Consider the following 20,128-nt stretch of genomic DNA (forward strand, 5'->3'; position numbering starts at 1 on the left):
CATAAGGGATGTGGGGTGCGGTGCGCAGGGGCAGGGGCTGCAGGGAGCTAGAAATCCCCCATTGGGCTCTCTCCCAGCAGAGCCAGGCGCAGGGCCCAATTCGGAGTGGTCCTGGGTGGGAGGTGGGAGACACTGAGGCCGGAAGACTCGACGGGGCGGCCTTCAGACTGAGCCCGGGTGAGGCCAGCCAGGCAGGGTGTTGGCAAAGGCGCCCCTCGGCTGGGGGAACCGGGAGGCGGGGCGCGTAGACTGAGGGGGGAGGAGAGGGCTGGGAGCTGGAGGGGGCTGTCGGCTGGCAGAGGGGTGGGAGGACTGGGCCAGACGAGGCCGAGGGTCCGGGCCCTCCCCGTTCTCCATCCAGGCCTCGAGCCCAGTGACAGTGGTGCGCCGGCCAGCGGGGTCAGCGCCAAGAGCCTGGTGAGCAGCCGCCAGGCTCCGGGGGAGCGTCTCGGGTGGTTCTTGGAAAGCGCTGCCGCCGGGCCCAGCTGGAGCAGCGTCCCCTCTGCGTGGCTAAGTATTTGCCCGACAAAGCCGCCCTCCCGCCCCGCGCCCGCCCTCTCCTCTTCCTGGACCCTGCGGGCCCCGCCCCCGCCCTGCTTATCCTGGGCCCGAACTCAGCAAGAAGCGGCCCTGCTGTGGCCCAAGCCCGTCTCCAGGACCCGCCCAGGAGGAAGGGGGGAGGGGCCGGGGGTCGCGAGAGGCGGCCTGGACCCGTAAGGTTTCTCTGCCTGTGGCTGGCGTCTGGGCCCAGGAGCCCTGGGACGGGCAGGACACGTGAGGCGGACGTCTGGCCGAAGCGCAGGCCACAGCTGGGCTCGGGGCGGAGGGGCCAAGCGGCGTGGGGCGGGACCGCTGGTGTTTCTGTCCGGGAAGAACCGAGACCCGCCCGCGCCCCTCGCCCCAAAGACAGGCACCAGGCGGCCAAGTTCGTGAATCTTTTTATAAAACACGGGGGCGGGGGGCTCTCGAGGGCGATGGTGGACGTGGCCCCAGAGCAGGAGGGAGGGGCGCGGCTACACGAAGATCTGGATGCGGTCGCGGATGGGCTGGCGGCAGATGGGACAGGCGCTGAGGGCGGCGCCGCAGGACGCGCAGGCGCCGTGGCCGCACTGGAACACGAGGCGGATGTGGCTGTCGATGCAGATGGGGCAGGTGATGCGCTCCTCCATCTGCCGGTAGCGGCTCTGCAGCTCCTCCACCAGCTGCCGCGGCGGGCCGGGCGCGAGGGCCGCGCTGGCCACCTCCGTGCCGTCTGCGGCGGGATTAGGCGCGGGCCGTGGGGGTTAGAGCCGGAGGGTGGGGGGGAGGGGAAGGGGGGGCACCCGAGTTTGCTCCTCCCGCCCACCGACCCACCTGGCCGCAGCTTCTTGCTGATGAGCACCTGGCACCTGATGCACTTCTTCATCCTGCGCGCGCATTCTGCGGGGGGAGGGCGCCGTTGGGCGGGGCCGCGCCGCCCCCTCCTCCTCCTCCTCACCCCGCGCCCCCGGGGCCCGCACTCACCCTCGCACACAGTGCGGTGCTGACACGGGGAGAACAGCACCAGCAGGGCCAGCTCAGAGCACACCAGGCACTCGGCGGCCTCCGGCCCTGCAGGCACGGCCACGTGCGGGTTGGACGCAGAGCTGGGGGTGCTGAGCACCGGCCTGGGGCCTGGGGCCGCGCCCCCGCCCGCCTGCCGCTCCCTGCAGGTGGAGGGGGGGGGGCTTGACAGGGCCCAGGCCGCGGGGTGCCGCCCCACCACGCCCACCACGCCCAGCCCCGGCTCACCGGAAGCGCTGGGCACAGCCCTGCAGGGCCTTGAGAACGCGGCCCTCCACAGCCAAGTCCAGCGGGGAGCGGCCGCGGTGGTTGGCGTAGCTCACGTCCGCGCCCTCCAGCGCCAGGAAGCAGGCGACCGCGGCGCCCACCGTCAGTTCTGCGCTGGCTGGGAGGCCCGAGGCCTGAAGCTGGGGGCAGACAGAGGCTGGAAAGGCTGGCAGGCCTCAAGGGAGCACCAGCTGCCCCAAGCAGGGGCAGAGGGGAGGCGGCAGGGAAAGCCCCTGAGGGAGGGGTGAATGCTGAGACACCCCCATCCCCTTTCCAGGCTGCTCAGGGGCACAGAATCACAGGGATGCTGGCCACACTAGGAGACGGGGACAGAAAACACCTCCTGCAAACGGCTGACCTGGGGGCTACCCCCCCCCCCCAGGGCCTGGCTCCCAGGAAGCACCCTCAGAGGGAGTGGGCAGTCACTCAGGTCCTGCAGCCAGGTGCACGGCCCACCTTTCCAGCCCCAGCCCCACACCTGCTCACCCTGGACAGCAGCTGCAGAGTCCCCGGGTCCCCCCGGGCCCCATCGGCCGCCAGGGGCTGCAGCTGGTGCCGCTGCAGGGCCACATGCAGAGCCGTGTCGCCCTCCTCGTCCTCCGCGTTGACGCTGCAGCCAGCATCCACCAGCAGTGGCACCAGCCCCACGTGGGCCTGCTGCACGGCCAGGTGCAACGGGGACTGGAGCTTACGGTTTCGAACATTCACATCACAGCGGCCCTGGGCGGGGCCGGGGGGGGCACAGACTTAGCCTGGGGCCGCCGTGGACCCTAACTCCCACCCCGGCAGCGAGGGCTCTGTCCTCACCTCTTGGATGAGAATCTGGGCCACCTCCCGGTGGTTGTTGAGGGCGGCCAGGTGCACGGCCGTGAAGCCATCCTCCTTCTTGGCGTCCACCAGGTGCCGCGCCCAGGCCAGGATCCTCCTGACCGCTCTGTGGAGCAGGGAGGTGTCTGGGTGGAGGGGGCTCCCAGAGTGGCCCAGCAGCGTGGTGGGCGCCTGCTCCGGGCTGTGTGCCCACCCCAAACTCACAGCGTGTGGCCCTTGAGGGACGCGTGGTGCAGCAAGGTGAAGCCCTGGCTGTTGGTGGCGGTGACATCAATGCCCGGCACCTCCGTGAGGACCTCCACAATGCCACTGGCGCCGGCGCCCGCGGAGATGGCATAGTGCAGGGGCGTGTTGGCCTGGGCGTCCTGTCGGTGGGCCAGCGGTCACTTGGCGGCAGGGCCCTTTGACCCCAGGGATAGGACCAGGGGACCCCGCACTCACTGGCAGGTTGACGTCACAGCCCAGCTCACACAGGGCCCTCACCACCTCCAGGAAGCCCCTCTGCACGGCCACGTGCAGTGCTGTGCTCCGGGTGTCGTTCAGAGCATTGGGCTGGCACCCCGCAGCCAGGAGCAAGCGGGCCGCCTCGGGCTGGTTCCTGATGGAGAGGAGGCGGGAGGGTGCTGTGCCCACTGGCAGAACTGCGGGCCCCGCCCCCACCGAGCTGCCAGGCCTCACCCCAGGGCTGCATAGTGCAGAGCCGTGTTGCCCTGGTCATCGGGCAGGTCCACGCCCGCCCGGGCCTGCAGCAGCAGACGCAGCAGCTCCACCTGGCCCAGGTAGGCAGCCACCTGCAGGGCCGTCCTGCCCTGGTTCTTGCTGTCCACCTGCGGGAGCACTGCTGGTCAGTTCCTGGCCCCTGCTCCCCACCCTGGGGGGGGGCCAAGCTTGGGACAAGGGTGGGTTCAGGAGCCTGCCTGCTCGGGGTGTCTCCGCAGCAGGTCCAGCGCCCGGGCCACGCTGCCCAGGGCCGCCTCCACCACCAGCCGCCCGGGGTGCTCCAGGTCGCTCTTCTGGGCTCGAAGCTTGTCCAGGACGACGCTCAGGGAGCCTGCAGGGGAGGGGCAGGGGGCGAGGTGAGGCAGGGGCCAGGGCAGCACCCCCCACACAGGCGGCCGCTGCTGGGTCCCGCACTTTTGTTCTCCCGGGCGCGCTCGGCCACATCCAGGTTGGCGTCCTCTTCAGGCCGATAGGCCAGCAGGCAAGAGGGGCTGAAGGTCCACAGCTGACCGCCGACGGCCACACGCAGGTTCCCGTCTCCGAAAACCTTCACCACCTTCCCGACTTGGCCCAGGGCCTGAGGAGAGGGGGCGTCACAGGCCAGTCTCCCTGGGGGTGAGGGAGGACAGGGAGGAGGGGAGGGGAGGGGAGGGAGGACAGGGAAGGGGGGAGGGGAGGGCGGGGGCCTCACAGGTGCCATGTCATCTGTCCACTCGCCATGCCCAGCCTGCAGCCGCTTCACCGTGTCCAGGTCGTCCATGACCCGCACCACGTCGCCCGCCCAGAAGGAGTGGTGCTGAGAGAGAGAGGCCGGTGAGGGGCCCTGACCATGTGGCTGCCCAGGGTCGTGGAGCCGGAGGCACCCCCATCAAGCTCCACAGGATAGGCCAGCCTGAACTTGACCCTAATCCCTGACCAGAAACACAACCAAAGGGTCTGGCTGGACAAGGCCACTGGTGACCAGGGCAGCCTTGGGTAGCTCAGTCCCTGTGCCCCAAGGGTGACAGCTGAAGAGGCAGCAGCGGATCCAGACCAGACAGAAACCAGCTCTCGGCAGGTGGGACACCCAGGACAGGCCTGTCCTGCACAGATGGGGAGCAGGCAGCGTGGCCATGGCCAGAGCAGAAGGCGTGGGGTGTGGCCCCAGCATGACCAGGGGCAGGGCCGGAGCAGGAGACGGACCAGGGCCCATTCCCCACCCATAAACCGCCCCTTGTTCCCTCACCTGCATGTGACTCGCTCTAAACTGTCTCATGACCCCACACACCGTCCTTGGAGGCCCCTCAGGTCCTGAGCTGGTGACAGCACGTCCCCCTCCTTGGCACCCACTCCTTCCCAGGGCCCCCATCTGTGGACGTCCCCCTCCCAGCTGGGAAGTCCTGCTTCGAGGTGCCCCTTCCCAGCCCGCAGCCGTGGGCCAAGCACCACCCTCTGTCCTTGGGCCTTCCCGTACCATCACCATCCCACACGCTCCCCACACAGCACCCACGGGCACGGGAGAAAGTAAAGCCACCACGTGGCTCCTGCCCGTGGAGCTGTGGTGGCTTCCTCGGGCTCTGCCCAGCTGCCAGCGCTGCTCCTGGCCCTCCTCCGTCCCTTCACACCTGGACCCCCTAAGCCCTCTCCTCCTCCTCAGGGATGAGCAGGTCCACGGAGGGGTGTGGAGGGAATGGACAGGGCTCGCCCCGCCCCCCATGCACCTTGGTGAGAGCCCCCGGGTGGAAGGTCCAGCGGGTCTCGTGGCTGAACTGCACGCGCACGTCCCCGCGGTCGGTGATGCGGTGCACGGTGCCGGTCTGTCCCAGGAACTGTGGCGGTCGTGGAGGCTGTGGCTCGGGGTCCAGGGAAGGGGGAGGGGAGGGCACAGGGCTAGCGGGCGGGGAAGCTCACCTCCGCCATCCTGGGGTTCCACCCGCCATGGCCTTCCTGCATCTCCCTCAGGACGTCTGTGTCCAGCAGACACGTGACCTTGTCCCCGGGCTGGAAGGGCTGGCCGTCAGCACTCACCCGGCGCTGCAGCTCTGCGGGCTTGCCTGGAGGCAGGCGCAGGCCCAGCTCAGGCGGCACCCCCACACCCCGGGCCCACCCCCAGAGACCCCAGCCCAGCCCACCCCACACAGGTTCAGCCAGGCCGGACGGCCGGGCGGCCCTTACCCAGCCTCGGGAGGTGGTCCTTGTAGTAGAAGCCGCCGGCCGCCTCGCCCACACACTTGAGGTCCACCTTGCCCTTGTGCCCCACACGGTACACGTTGGTGGTGCCATCGGCCCACGTGACGCTGGCCACGCTCCGGCCCGTCTCCACGTCCCAGCCACGGATGTCCACCACTCGGCCTGGCTTCCCGTCCCCTCCTGGAAACAGTGCCCCACCAGCCGGCTAAGCCCGTGCCCCGAGGCCCAGCCACAGCCAATGCCAGCCCAGCCCCCACCTCCCACCTGGACCCCACTCACCGTCCTGTGAGCCCCACTCCCAGTCGGGGCCCCGCACCACCTTGGCCCCCTGGAAGATGCCCCTCAATGGGATCCTTGGGAGGCCCTGGCGGGGACTCAGTGTGACCCTGCAAGAGAGTGTGACCTGGGCCATGCACGGTGGCGGTGACGGCACTGGCCTCTGCCCTGCCCAGCCTCGCTCCCTGCGCCCAGGGCCCAGGACGGCTGGCCCAGCAGTTCTGGACCCTCCACACTCGGCCTGGAGCCTGCTGACCATGTTCCTCCAGGGGCCTCCCCGATGCACCCCAGGCCCCCCCAAGGGCCTGGTCCAGGGAGGGCCAGCATGGGCAATGAAGGAAGGCAATGCAGGCTCGGCCACAGGTGCCCAGACAGCTGACCCTGTGCTGTCTCTGGCCACATGTGGGCGTGTGAGTGTCAAGGACACAGGGAACAGGGACGGTCTCTCTGGGTGCCCCCAACCCAGCAGCCTTGTCCCCAGCGTAATCTCGCCCCCTCAACCCCATCACAGCAAAGAGGCTCCCAGCCAGACCACAGCTCCTGCCCCGTGTGCCTTGGGGCTGGCCCAGCGTGGGCTGCCCACTGCCAAGCCCAGGACCTCCACAGAGGATGCTGGCTGCAGGGCCACACAGGCCACAGGCCACCTCAGTGCCCGCCATGGCTACACTGGGGAGCCACGCCTGGCTCTGGGGGTGGCACCAGGACCATGGCACCACCTGCTCAGTGGACATGGTCGCCTTCCCCAGCGGACGGAGGCCAGAGTGACCATGACTCGGCCATTCTTCAGGGAAATGGCCCAGAAAGGCCTGCCCTGCCCCTGGGGAAGTGAGCAGAGGCAGCTCCGGCCCTGGGCCGAGGGCTGTCGGTGTCGGAGGCGCTGGCCAGGGTCGCCTGCACCGCGTCAGCCTGGCGGCAGGGGCGCAGACTCACGGGCGGGAGTGGGCCGTCTCGTAGCGCTCGAAGGCGTGCGCCAGGTCGTGCTTGTTGTTGAGGTAGCACTGCGTGCACAGGTCGTAGTCCGCACAGACGCGGCACTTCCAGCGCATGCCCCGCAGCCCGTGCTTCTTGCAGCAGTCACAGATGATGTTGGGGTGCCGCACGCCTGGGGGCGGGGCAGGGTCAGGGGGGGTGGGCGTGCCCCGCCCCCCGCCCGGCCCGCGCACGCACCGATCTGGGCGTTGTCGTAGAGCAGCAGGTCGTGCGCACCCTGGTAGCCCGCGCGGTAGTTGGTGCGGGTGCCGTGGTCCCACTGGACGACCACGGTGCGGTCGGGGGTCGAGGGGCTGCCATGGCGGCCGAGCTCCACCACCGTGCCTACGCCGCCCTCGCCGCCGTCCTGCTGGCCCCACTTCCAGTCCACGCCCCGCACCACGCGCATGCCCACCTGCACGCCCGCCTGGGGGTCTGGGTCCATGGTGGGCGGCGCTGCTCCGGGACCTGCAGGCAGAGGGCACCCTCAGGCCACAGTGGGGCTGCCAGGGAAAGCCGGGTGCGGGGAGAAGCGTGGTGGACATGCGGGCTGGGGACCGCAGGAGGCCCGTAGCCCACGGAGGGGTGGGGGCAGCCGGGGAGAGCAGCCTGACGGTGGGCGTGGCACGTCCTGGGCGTGGGTGGGCCCCTTGAAGGGTCCCTCCAGCTGCCCCGAGACTCGCCCTGTGGTGACTCGGGTGGGGGGTACCCCCAGGAGAGGACGTGGACCCCTGGGACCAGGGGACAAACCTGGCAGGGGAGGTCCCCTCAGCACGTGGCCACTAGGAGGCCCAGTGCTGGGTGTTCACGATCGCGTGGACTTGGCTCCAGGCAGCAGTGGAAGGTAAGACAGCAAAGCTGATGGAGCAAACAGACGGTGCAGTGACTGACGGGTGGACGGCGCTGCCGCCAGAACGGCTGCCCCCGGGGACACCAGAGACTGAAAGGGCAGGGCCCAGCCGCCGGTTTGCAGTCAGCTCGTCCCGCGAAGGGCTCGCACCTGCCCCGTGAAAAGGGCACCCACCTCAGCGAGCAGAGCAGACACCCCAGAGAAAACACTGGACCGCGGGCCCCCCAACAGCCAAACCACACGGGCCGGTCGCCAGGCCGCTGCTCGCGGTGTGTGCCCGCCACGGCCCCGTTTACAGAAAGGCCACCAACAGGACAAGCAAATGCAGGCGCTAGAGGGGGGAGGGGGGCGGGGGGGCGGAGGCAGAGGCAGAGTGGCCCTGGGGGCCCAGGGCCAGGGAGGTGCTACCCCTGACCTGCAAGTAGATACATGCCTGCTCACCGGGAACGCTGGGCTCACCGTGGCCTGTGCCCCACTACACGCACCTCCAGAGGCTCTTGCGCAACACGAAGGCCTGGAAGACAGTTGAGAGAGAAGCCTCGGGACTTGCAGGAGAGGCTGAGGGGCCCCTGGGAGGTGAGGCGGCCACCACTCCGTTCCGGGGAGTGTGCCTGTGGGGTGCGCAGACCTCACGTGGGGTCAGGGCTCTGCAGGGGGAGGCGTGGTGGGCACCAGGGCAGGGCTGGGTGCAGCCAAGGTGCAGTCGGGCAACTGCCCAGCACTGGGCACTGAGGCCAGTCCAGGGAGGGAGGCCACATCCCCCGCCCCCCGGCCCTGCTCCCGGGCCTGGCTCTGCGGCACCCCCAGCCCGACACTCGGCCCTCCAGGCCTGGCCAGCTCAGGGAACACCTCCCGGCTGAGGCCGCTGACGGGCAGTGAGGAGAGGCAGTGGCCAGGCTTCCCTGCCCGACTCCTGCTCCAGCCAGCAGCAGGGGCCCACCCTCTGCCCCACCCACTCTGAGACCTGCATCCAGCACAGGGTGGGCAGGGTCCTGGGTCCGTGCGCAGCCTGAGGGTCCAAGCACAGAACCTTCGTAGTCTCAGGGGTACGAGCTGCTCAGCCAATCCCCTTCCTCGCGGGCAGGGTCCCTGTGGGGGCGCCTTCCTCCCCTGCCGGGACCTCCGGGGCTTCCACAAACAGGGGGACGTTTTGAAAACGACGAACCCCTCTGACCGACAACTGATGAGGAGCCTTTCCCCGGAAAAGCCACTCCCTGCTGGTCTGCCCGGAGCTCGCCCCCTGGGCCACGCCCCTGCCGCCTGTCCTGCCCTCCCCTGTGATCTCCACCAAGATGACCGCCCAGGCCCCAGGCTGCTGCGGGCTCCAGCCAGGAGCACAGCCCCCAGGCCGCTGCAGCCAAAGGGCCCACATCAAGAGTGACCCGTGAGAACCTCCGACTGGGCCTGGTGCCAGCACCAGGCAAGGGGGAGGGTCCTGGGCGGCCACCGTGGCAGTCGGGCATGGCCGGCCACCACATGTGGCCTCAGGGCCTCCACCAGCAGCTGCCGCCCGCTCTGACTCCGGCTGAGCAGCACCAGCCTGGGGGTGGCCCTCACACCCTCCCCGCCCGATGCACCTGCTGAGCTGCAGTTGGACAGGGCGGCCTCTTTCCACAGCGACAGGCAAGGGTGGACGCCTGGGCCCAGCTGACGCTCCTGCTGGCAGAGGCTTCCCCACTGCAGAGCCCAGAAACTGGCCCCACCCCGAGAGAAAGAACTCAGACAGCCTAACTGGTGTGGCCCAGTGGATAGAGCGTCCGCCTGAGGATTGAAGGGTCTCGGATTCGATTCTGATCAAGGCACATGCCCGGGTTGTGGGCTCGATCCCCGGTAGGGGGCGTGCAGGAGGCAGCCGATCTATGATTCTCATCACTGATGTTTCTCTCTCTCTCTCTCTTTTCCTCTCTGAAATCAATAACAATTTATTTATTTTTTTAAAAAAATAACTCAGGCAGGAAAGGACCCCAGTGCCATTAGCCAGTGCTGTGGCCAGACAGGGTGGCATGCCCTGGGGGCTCGGCCCCAGCCTGCGGGTAGCCACACCTGCCTGTCTACTGGCCTCCGGGTCCCCGCCATGTGCTGCAGGACCATCAAGCCATGGGGCAGGGGCAACCCAAGCAGGGCCCTGCCCTCAAGGGTGGGCAGAGAATGGAGAGTGGGGTGGGGGGCCTGGCAGGACCCGTGAAATCAGGGCCAGGCCTCACTCGGCTGGCGAATGGCTGCCTGTGGGCCGCGGGGTAGGGTTTCCAGGGCGCCTGCGGCCAGTACCTGATGTCTTCACACCCGGTATTTTTAGCTCAGCAGACAGTTCTCCAGCCCCGGCCAGGAAACCACCCCCCTCCCAGGGCTGACCCTCTCGGGAGCCCACATGTGACACCCCAGGTCGGGGCACTAACCGTGGGTCCCCCCCACCCCTCACCTCTTTTGCCCAGACCAACACCCCTTGAGGACAGTGGAGAACAGAGGAGGGTCCTGTTCTGGGGCCCCCGCGGCCTGAGAGCCTTTCTGTCACTGCCCCTCCACACCCCACCCTGGGGTCTTGGGGTCTGCCCTCCGCTTCAGCGTGGCATCACCTGGAGCCTGAGCAGGGCCTCCAGCAACGCCTGCCCGCTGCCCCCTCCTCCACACCTGCCACAGCGATGGGGCGCCCGGCCCCCCGGCCTCAGAAGCGCCTCAGCACAGCACCGGAGGCCCCTCGCGAGGCGAGCCGGGCGCGCTCCAGGCTTCTCCACCGCTTTCCTCCACCCACGTCCCTGCCTGGCCTTTATCACCGTCCACCCCGGAGCCCAGCACATGGCCAACTGGACTCCACCTGACACCGGGTCCTGGGGTCCGAGTTCACCCCCCACCTCGGGAGGCCCCACCAGGGTGCGCGCGGAGGGTCAGCAGCCGGGAGGGGCCAGGAAGGGGGCCCCATCCAGTGGGGACTTCACCCAGAGTCATTTCTTTTTCTTCCTTTACCAGAAACACTGTGCTCGGCCAGCTGCCCCGGAGGCCACAGGCCAGGCACCCAAACCCACCCAGAGGCTGTCGCTGCGAATGTCGGCCACGACTCGCAGGCTGCCAGGGCGTCAGGACTCGTGTGACAGACGTGCTGCAGCAAAACCGGAACTCACCTCAGAACACACACCGGCCTCGCGCCAGCGAACCGGACATTTCGCTTCCAGTTCCTGGGCCTCAAACTTGCTCAGCCACCAAGACGTCCTATTGGGAACCGGGAGCGATCGCCAGCACAGACCACAGCCCCCCCAGCCGGCAGCCGGCCAGCCAGCCTGCAGAAAAATGGATGAAAAGGTGGTTTCAGCCCCACCGGCGTGCGCAGTGGCTGAGCGTCCACCTGTGAACCAGGAGGTCACGGTTCGATTCCGGTGGGGGCAGGGGCCGGGTTGCGGCTCGGTCCCCAGTGGGGGGCGAGGAGGCGGCAGCCGATCGGTGATTCTCTCTCATCATGGATGTCTCTCTCCGTCTCCCTCTCCTTTTGTTTCTGAGATAAATAAACATAATACATATTTAAAGGCGGTTTCCCAGTTGCAGCCTTTATCGCAACCAGACAAGTGGCCTGGGTCCGCTCTGTCGGCTGCCGGCCTGCGGGGGCAAAGCTCTTTACAAACCGGCCGCCGGACCGTGTACAAGTGAGCTGTTCCCCTACTTGTGAGCCTTCTACTGGGAAAAACGTAAAAGCTGTGGAGGCTAAACCACTTTTTTTTAAAAAAAAGGTCATCACATTTGCCCAGGAGTTGGGCGGACAGAGGCAGCCACCCCTCTCCCTGCACCCCTTAGCCCTGCTGCTGCTGCAATCAGCGCCCGGGGTGGACGATCAACAGGCGCCTGTCGGGGGGCAGCCTGGCTGAGACAGTGGACAGGCTGCGGGGGGCGGGGCGAGGGGGGGCCCAGACCGGACCCACGTGAGGCCTGCGGGGGGGGGGGGGGCAAAGGAAGGGCAGGGTGGCGCCAGCAGGTGGAAGCCTGCAGACGAGGCTCGCGCCCCCGCCAATGCACCGGCGGCTGGCGGCTGGGATGGCGATAGTCAGGCCACAGAGGAATGGCCAGGGCGCCCGCCGGGCAGGCCCGGGTTTGCCAAGCTCCGCACGCGGCGCCCGCCGGGAGTCTGTCTGGCACCTTCGCCTGTTTCTTCAATTGGCTCTGGACGCGGGGGGCGGCGGGGATCATCTATCAGCACCGCCTCCCCGGGCCCCTCCCCAACACACACTCACAAGCAAGCAGCGCCCTGACATGGCACCCGCAGACCCGCTCCGGCTCCGCGGGGCGGGCGCCAAGCCGGGCCGGCCACCCGCAAGCCGGTCGGGAGCGCACCTGCCCGGCCGGCCAGGCCCCCGCCGCCCGCCACCCGCCGCCCGCCGCCGGGCTGCAGCCGGATGCGTGGAGACCCGGGCGCCTGCACGGAGCTCAGCGCCAGCCCCGACCCGGCGGCGGCGGGAGGGCGCAGCGAGCACCCGGCGGGCGGGCGGGCGGGCTGTCTGCTCCAGGCTGCGCGCTGTCCACCTGCCGCGCCCGGGTCCTCCTGTCCTGCTGCGCTCCCTGCGGTCCGGGGCCGCCTGGAGCGGAGCCGGGGGGCGGGCAGCCGCGGCCCTGCAGACGTCAGGGCCCCGCACTGCGCCCTGGCCGCCGGCGCCCGCCCGCAGGGGGCAGCGGGGGCGCCGCGCCGGGCGGGCTGGACAGGACAGGACAGGACAGGACGGGGCCGGCGCCCACCCCGAGGCGGACCCCGCCTCGCCCTCCCGGGGCCGCCCCACCCCCTGTCATTCCATCTCCTTCCTCGGGAAGTCGCCCAGGCCCCGGGCGGTGGACTGACCCCGGCCCCGGCCGCGGGGCCACCACCGCCGACCCCTCCACTTGCCCGGAAGTTTGCGTCCCGCGGCGGGAGCTCGGGGACCTGAGGAGCCGGAGTCTGTCAGCCGCCGGCCGGCCCGCGGCCCCTCAGCTCCTCAGCACCGGCCCGCCGGGCCACCCCGTCACTGCGCCCGCGCCCACCGGCAGCGGCTGCCGAAGCCCCCAGCGCTCGGGCTCCTGGGGCCGCCGCACGGCCTGCCGGGAGTTGTAGTCCACAGCCCGCCGGCGCCGGGAGCGGGGGCGGGTCTGAACCACAACTCCCAGGAGGCCCCGCGGCGGCGCTGACGCTCCGGCTGCTGGGGGAGCTGCGGACGAGCGGACAGGGGTGACAGAGGGACCCCAGGTCCCGCAACGATGGGAAGAGGCCTGCTTCCCCGGGAAGAGCTGGGGCTCCAGCTTGGCTCTGCACCGCCGCGGACGCTGGGCGCGTTCGCGTTGGGCAGCGTGGGACGCACGTCAGAGGACTGCGGTGGCCTCAGGGACTGTCGCCACGCCCGCCGGGGGCAGGGGCCGAGCGGCGTGTGCCCGAATGGGAAGGGGTCGGGGTCACCAGGGCCGAGCACGCGCGGGGACGGAACTGGGCACCAGGGGACCAAAGCCCGAGTATCCAATCCGGGCAGCGCGCGGACCAGGGGTCAAGCTCTTCCGCCCTGGGGCGGGGGCTGAACCGGAAGTGCGTCACGGATGGGCGGGTCGCCCTCGCCGACCCTACGTGGCGCTCTAGGGTTCGGAGACGCGTTCCGTTGCCGGGGAGACGGAGGCTGCGGATGCCGGGGTGTCTGCAGCATCTTTGACCACCCCGGCCCTTGGGACGCTGAGATGAGGCGTGGTCACGGCAACTCTTGTTGTAAAATCAAAGTAACGCCAGTGCAGGGCTTTAATTCACGCAGAACGGAGGACATCGTAAAAGTCACTGTCTCTCGTGTGCTCCGCAGAGGCCAATCCTTTCAACTCTTGGGGCTTTTCCTGCGACAGGAACCTCCATGTTTCTAAAGCAGAAGCTGCTATTCCCTTGTGTTTAGACATTTCTGTGGACTTCCAGATAGTCAGTGAGAACTTGATCTCCAAACAACCCCGCCACCTCCGCGCCCCCCCCCCCCCCGCCATGGCCACGTGACCCCCCTACCCATTAGGATTATATCACCTGTCCGGTGCTGGCTGCTCTGCTACCTGTTATTGCATACAACCCTGCCTCCGTTCTTACACAGTAATTTCTTTTTCTTTTGAGTTAATACCTGGTCTTTTTTCTTTTCTGTTTTTGCCTTAGTGTTTTTCTTATGCCTAGAATTTTACTAACTCATACCTAATTTTTTCCCAAGGCTCTAACATCTTTGCCACACGCCTATTGATAACATTTTCCAAAGGCTCAGACACATTCTATTTAATTCCTGGAGACCTCTCTCTAGAGCCCGCCCCCCCACCCCACCCCCCGGCCACGTCCTCCTACTCCAATCCAGACTGATTGCTTCCGAGACCATGCATAGCTGTCATCTTGTGCTTTCTCTAGTCATCCTGCTGACTCGGCCTTTCCCTGTGCTGAGTCCGTTTCCTGGAATCTGTGCTGACCCCCTCCTTGGTCTGCTCTCTCGTTTTACTGAAGTCAACCTCTAGTAGCTTCCTGGGAAGGGTCCATATCTGAAGTGTGTTTATTCTACTCTCACTCTGATAGTTTGGCAGGGTATAGAATTCTAGGTTGGAAATGCTTTTCCTTCAAGGTATTTGAAGTCAGGTGGTGTTTTTTTTTTTCCTTCAGCTGCCAGGGCCGCAGTTGAAAACTCTAAAGCCATACTAATTCCTAACGATTTGTATGGGATATATTTGTTCTCTGAGAAAGCGTTTAGGATCTTATCTTTATCCTCAGTGTTGCCAAGTGTCACAGTACACCTCGATGTGGACCTTTCTACCCATGGATCTACACACACAGTTGTCTTTTTCATCCCAGAGGCTCATGTCCATCTACTTGGGAGTTGTTTTTTTTAAATACATATATATATACATATATATATATATATGTATATATATATGTATGTATATATATATTATTGATTTCAAAGAGAAAGAGAGAGGAATAGAAACATCAATGATGAGAGAGAATATTGATCGGCTGCCTCCTGCATGTCCCCCACTGAGGATCGAGCCCGCAACCTGGGCATGTGCCCTGACCGGGAATTGAACCATGACCTCCTGGTTCATAGGTCGACACTCAATCACTGAGCCATGCCAACTGGGCTCCTTAATTCATTTTTGTTAAAAAAAAATTGTTATTGATTTGTGAGAGAAAAACATCAATTTGTCGTTACATTTAGTTATGCATTTGTTGGTTGATTCTAGTATGTGTCCTGACCAGAGGCGAACCCCACAACCTTGGAGTACTGGGATGACGCTCTAACCCACTGAGCTACCCCGCCAGGGCCTACAAATTTGTTTTATTTTATTTTTTATTTATTTATTTATTTATTTTTTTATTGCTTAAAGTATTACAAAGGGTATTACATATGTGTCCATTTTATCCCCCCGCCCTAGACAGTCCCCTAGCCTCCCCTATCCCCCAATGTCTTATGTCCACTGGTTATGCTTCTATGCATGCATACAAGTCCTTTAGTTGATCTCTTACCCCCCTACCTCCTGCCCCGCAACCCTCCCCAGCCTTCCTGCTGCAGTTTGACAATCTGTTTGAGGCAGCTCTGCCTCTGTATCTATTATTGTTCAAAAGTTTATAATGGTCTCTATTATCCATGAATGAGTGAGATCATGTGGTATTTTTCCTTCATTGACTGGCTTATTTCACTTAGCATAATGCTCTCCAGTTCCATCCATGACGTTGCAAATGGTAAGAGTTCCTTCCTTTTTAGAGCAGCATAGTATTCCATCGTGTAGATGTACCACAGTTTTCTAATCCATTCATCTACTGATGGGCACTTAGGCTGTTTCCAGATCTTAGCTATGGTGAATTGTGCTGCTATGAACATAGGGGTGCATATATCCTTTCTGATTGGTGTTTCTGGTTTCTTGGGATATATTCCTAGAAGTGGGATCACAGGGTCAAATGGGAGTTCCATTTTCAGTTTTTTAAGGAAACTCCATACTGTCTTCCATAGTGGCTGCACCAGTCTGCATTCCCACCAGCAGTGCACAAGTGTTCCTTTTTCTCCACATCCTCTCCAGCACTTGTCGTTTGTTGATTGTTTTATTTTTTTTCCCTTATTTTTTTTTATTTTTTTATTGCTTAAAGTAATACAAAGGGTATTACATATGTGTCCATTCCCCTCCCCCCCGCCCTAGACAGTCCCCTAGCCTCCCCATCCCCCAGTGTCTTATGTCCATTGGTTATGCTTATATGCATGCATACAAGTCCTTTGGTTGATCTCTTACCCCCCTACAAATTTGTTTTAGTTAAATTGTAGGACACTGGTCAGTGTCTGCTGAGACCTGGAGAGTTGCTGGATGGTTTGGAAACACACATCGGGCTCTCATCTCTTCCCTTTCTGAGTTCATGTTTACTCTCCCTGATTCCACACACACAGACGTTCTTCATACGTGCATTTTTCTCACTTTAGTTTAATTATAGATTCTTCAAAGCCTTTCTCCTGCTCTCTGTGTTGGCTCTCCCATCCCGGTTCCTTCTCTCCATTTGCTCTGGTCTGTCCACTTCCAGGTGGAAGCTTTCCTCGAATGTCTGGCGAGCCTTCTTTCCCTGTTGCAATCTGAGAGCGAGACACTGTGTTAGGGAGGATCAAGCCCCACGGACAGTGTCAGAAAACCTTCCAATAAAAGTGTCTGAAACAAGACAGAGGCTGGGTCTTCTCTCAGGTAGAGGTGGTCCAGGGCTGGGGACTCCACAGGGGACTCCAGAAGGATGAGTTGGGAGATACATCTACCACTGGCATCCCATCGGCCAGAACTTGGCGCACACACAGCTGCAAGGGAAGCTGGGATGTGTAGTTTTTCAGGCGACCTACCCAGGCAAGCTAGTGGTGAAATCACTAAGAAAGAAAGGAGGAATGGACATTGGGGACAATGGCAGTCTCGGCCCTTAACAGCTGGGTGGGCGCCCTGCTCACCTGCGCAGGGCTCAGCATCCCTAGGCCACTGCGGTGGCGGTGTGGGCGACCTGGTGAATGTTTCCTCAGGGCCGCCCTTTTCCCTCCCAGGGTGCCCGTCTGCCAGGCTTCCTTCCGGAACCAGATTCGGGAAGGGAGCCTGCCGGCCCCAACCCACAGAGTGCAGATTTCCAGTTTACCTCCCTCTTCTCAGTCTATTCCGTCTGTAATCCTCTCAAGTTCAATAAACAGCATCACTGCAGTGCTCGCTAAGTACCAGGCACGTGTTTTCACAGGCAATCCTCACTCAGCCCGAGCAGCCAGGCGGTACTGTCGACCCGGCTCACAGATAAGGACCCCGAGAAGGGGGGCTGAGACATGCGCACCCAGGGCCGTCCAGCTGGGCAGCAGTGTGGGAAAGGACCCCTCCCCCCAACACACACACACACACACACACTCCCTAGGGTCGAAGGCCAGGGCCTGGACACATGGCCGCGTTGCCCAAGGCAGGGGTGAGTTCAGACTGCCAGCCAGACCTCTGTTCAGGCTGGAGTCTCACCTGCCTTTCCTGGAAACATGTCTCTGGGACCCAAACTTAGGTGCAGAATAAACAGATAAATACATACAACAAGCCGCTTAAGTACTGGGGCCCGGGGGACATGTGCTCTTGGGCCTCCAGACTGGGAAGACCTCCTACACACCTGAACCTCAAATCCAGGAAGGACAGAGCCCAAAGCCAGGCATCTTTGTCTGGCTGAATCGTCACAGGCAACGCCAGAGGCCAGAAACTGGAACTCTTTGCAACTTGCAAAAGGCTGAGGCAGCACCGATTGATAAGAAAGAGAGAAGATGGCCCTACTAGCTGGTTTGGCTCAGTGGGTAGAGCGTCGGCCTGCGGACTGAAGGGTCCCAGGTTCGATTCCGGTCAAGGGCATGTACCTGGGTTGCAGGCACATCCCCAATGCGGGGTGTGCAGGAGGCAGCCGATCGATGTTTCTCTCTCATCGATGTTTCTAACTCTCTATCCCTCTCCCTTCCTCTCTGTAGAAAGAAAGAAAGAAAGAAAGAAAGAAAGAAAGAAAGAAAGAAAGAAAGGAAAGAAAAGAAAGAAAGAAAGAAAAGAAAAGAAAGAAAGAAAGAAAGAAAGAAACGAAAGAAAGAAAAGAGAGAGAAACGAAAGAAAGAAAGAAGGAAAGAAAAAAAGAAAAGGAAGAAAGAAAGAAAGAATAAGAAAAAAAGAAAGAAACGAAAGAAAGAAAGAAAGAAAGAAAGAAAGAAAGAAAAGAAAGAAAAGAAAGTAAGAAAGAAGAAAGAAAAGAAAGAAAAGGCAAGAAAGCAAAGACAAAAGAAAGAAAAGAAAGAAGAAAGAAAAGAAAGAAAAAGAGAAAGAAAAAAGAAAGAAAAGATAAGAAAAGATAAGGGACAGAACGAAAAAGAAGATAAGAAAGAAAGAAAAGAAAGAAGAAAAGAAAGAAAAAAAGAAAGAAAAGATAAGAAAAAGATAAGAAAGAAAAAGAATAAGAAAAGCAAATGAAAGAATTTAAAAGAAAGAAAAGAAAAGATAGAAAGAAAAGAAAGAAAAAGAAAGAAAAAGAAAAGAAAAAAGAAAGAAGAAAGAAAAGGCAAGAAAAAGAAAAAAAGAACGCGAAAGAAAGGAAAGCAAAGAAAGAAAAAGAAAGGACAAGTAAAGAAAGAAAGAAAGAAAGAAAAAAGAGCAAAGAAAAGAAAAAAAGACAGAAAAGAAAAAAGAAAGAAAAGCAATAAGAAAGAAAGAAAAGAAAGAAAAGATGAAGGAAGTAAAAGTAAGAAAGAAAGAATGAAACGAAAAGAAGAGAAAAAGAAAGAGAAAGAAAAGAAGAAAGAAGACAAGAGAGAAAGAAAAAAAGATGAAAGAAGAAAGAAAGAAGAAAAGAAGAAAAGAAAGAAAGGAAAGAAGAAAGACAAGAACGAAAAGACAAGAAAGAAAGACAGGAAAAGAGAAAAGAATAGAAGAAAAAAAAAAAAGAAAAAAGAAAGAAAAAAGAAAGAAAAGATAAGAAAAGACAAGGGACAGAAGAAAAGAATGAAGAAGAGAAAGAAGAAAGAAAAAAAAAACAAAAAAGAAAAGAAAGGGAAAGAAGAAAAAAGAAAGCAAGAAGAAAGGCAAGAAAGAAGAAAACAAGGAAAGAAGAAGATAAAAGAAAGGAAAGGGAAAGAAAGAAAGAGAAAGATAAGAAAAGAAAAGAGAGAAAGAAGAGAATAAGAAAAGAAAAGAAAAGAAAAGAAAGAAGAAAGAAGAAAGAAAAGACAAGAAAGAAGACAAAGAAAGAAAGCAAAAGAAAGGACAAGAAAAGAAAGAAAGAAAGAAAGAAAAAAAGCAAAGAAAAGAAAAAAAGACAGAAAAGACGAAAGAAAGAAAAGCAAGAAGAAAGAAAAAGAAAAAGAAAGAAAAGAAAAATAAGAAAAAGAAAGAAAGAGAAAAAAGCAAGAAAGAAGAAAAGGAAAGATAATGAAGAAAAGAAACGAAGAAGAGAAAGGAAAGAAAGAAAGAAAGAAAAGAAGAAGAAAGAGAAAAGATAAGAAGAAAGAAAAGGAAAGAGAGACAAGAAAGGAAAAGAGAATAGAAAGAGAAAGAAGAAAAGACAAAAAGAAAAGAAAGAAAGAAAGAGATAAAGAAAGAAATAGAAAAGAAGAAAGAAAGAAAAGAAAGAAAGAAAGTAAGAAGAAAGAAAGAAGAGGAAAAAAGAAAGAAAAAGAAAAGATCTAAAGGAAGGGAAAGAAAGAAAGAAAAGAAGAAGAAAGAAAGAGAAAGAAGAAAGAAAGAAAGAAAGAAAGAAAGAAAGAAAGAAAGAGAGAGAGAGAAGACGATCCAAGGGCACGAAGAGGACAGAAAGCGTTGTAAAATGGAGAGTTCTTGCTGCACTTTCAAAGGCAAGACCCCTCGGGACATTCCTGAGAGCGAAGAGGAGCCGAGGCGAACTGTGCTCCACGCGGCCGGCAGGTGGCGGTCGCCGCCCGCCCGCAGCTGCGCGCCCCCGGAGGCGACCTGAACGCCCAGGATGCTGATCCCAGCGACCCAGACGGGTCCCCCCCACCCCACACTTTGTGCGTTTGCAGAAAGCGTCTGTTCCAGGGCAGTGCTTGCCGCAAAGTTTGTGATCTCAGAACGCGGGAAGAAAGCGGTCCGCCCCCAGGGTGCTGCCGCATGACTTCCACGTGCGTCTCTAAGGCATGGAGAGCATGGGGCTCCCACCCCCGAATCCCCTTCTCACTCCGCGCCCCACCCCTGCACTGTCACCTGCCCTGCTCTGCCCACGGTGCCCTCCCCTCAGGCAGAGCACCTGCAGTTGTCTCAGGCTCCCACTGCAGCCGATGTGAGCAAGCTGGCCCACGCCTCGCGGGGTTCCGGGTGGGGTTAGGAGGGTCCCTAGCTCACCATCACTTTCTGCTTCCCTGGGGGAGCTCCTGAGTCCCCGAAAGCTGGGGCAGGGGTCCAAGCCCAGGGCCCTCTCTGCTTGAGGAGAAAAGAGGAGCCAGGGGCAGGGCTGGGGAGGGCCTCCCTCTCCAAGCCTTCACCCCCAAGCTGGGTGCTGAGGCCTGGAGGCCCTGTTCAGGGTCCCCGCAAGCTGCAGAGGCC

The 20,128-nt window shown here is 61.0% G+C and overlaps 2 protein-coding genes across 10 annotated transcripts; one reads left to right on the forward strand and one right to left on the reverse strand.

Annotated features, from left to right (window-relative positions):
* Nucleotides 1-926: 926 nt before the first annotated feature.
* On the reverse strand, nt 927-10,876 carry MIB2 (mindbomb E3 ubiquitin protein ligase 2). Of its 9 annotated transcripts, none has more exons than XM_036307584.1 (22): nt 10,738-10,861; nt 8,586-8,630; nt 8,081-8,135; nt 7,522-7,629; nt 6,970-7,239; nt 6,733-6,904; nt 5,806-5,912; nt 5,512-5,706; nt 5,248-5,390; nt 5,058-5,165; nt 4,049-4,153; nt 3,772-3,934; nt 3,555-3,688; nt 3,316-3,464; nt 3,079-3,235; nt 2,842-3,002; nt 2,617-2,743; nt 2,296-2,529; nt 1,771-1,949; nt 1,504-1,685; nt 1,354-1,419; nt 927-1,252 (listed from the first exon to the last, which is right to left on the reverse strand). In XM_036307584.1, exons 5-22 carry the CDS (start codon nt 7,214-7,216, stop codon nt 1,014-1,016), a joined length of 2,868 nt encoding a protein of 955 aa, XP_036163477.1. In that variant the 5' UTR covers nt 7,217-7,239; nt 7,522-7,629; nt 8,081-8,135; nt 8,586-8,630; nt 10,738-10,861; the 3' UTR covers nt 927-1,013. The 9 variants fall into 9 exon arrangements, with proteins under 9 accessions (XP_036163477.1, XP_036163476.1, XP_036163474.1 ...); XM_036307583.1 differs by having other exon boundaries at nt 7,522-7,771; nt 8,063-8,135; XM_036307581.1 differs by lacking the exon at nt 8,586-8,630 and having other exon boundaries at nt 10,738-10,876.
* On the forward strand, nt 9,719-11,050 carry LOC118655546 (basic proline-rich protein-like). The gene is made up of 3 exons (XM_036307442.1): nt 9,719-9,758; nt 10,210-10,489; nt 10,586-11,050. Exons 1-3 carry the CDS (start codon nt 9,719-9,721, stop codon nt 10,962-10,964), a joined length of 699 nt encoding a protein of 232 aa, XP_036163335.1. The 3' UTR covers nt 10,965-11,050.
* Nucleotides 11,051-20,128: the final 9,078 nt, after the last annotated feature.

This window comes from Myotis myotis, unplaced genomic scaffold (genome assembly GCF_014108235.1).
Source record: "Myotis myotis isolate mMyoMyo1 unplaced genomic scaffold, mMyoMyo1.p scaffold_m19_p_48, whole genome shotgun sequence".
NCBI lineage: Eukaryota > Metazoa > Chordata > Mammalia > Chiroptera > Vespertilionidae > Myotis > Myotis myotis.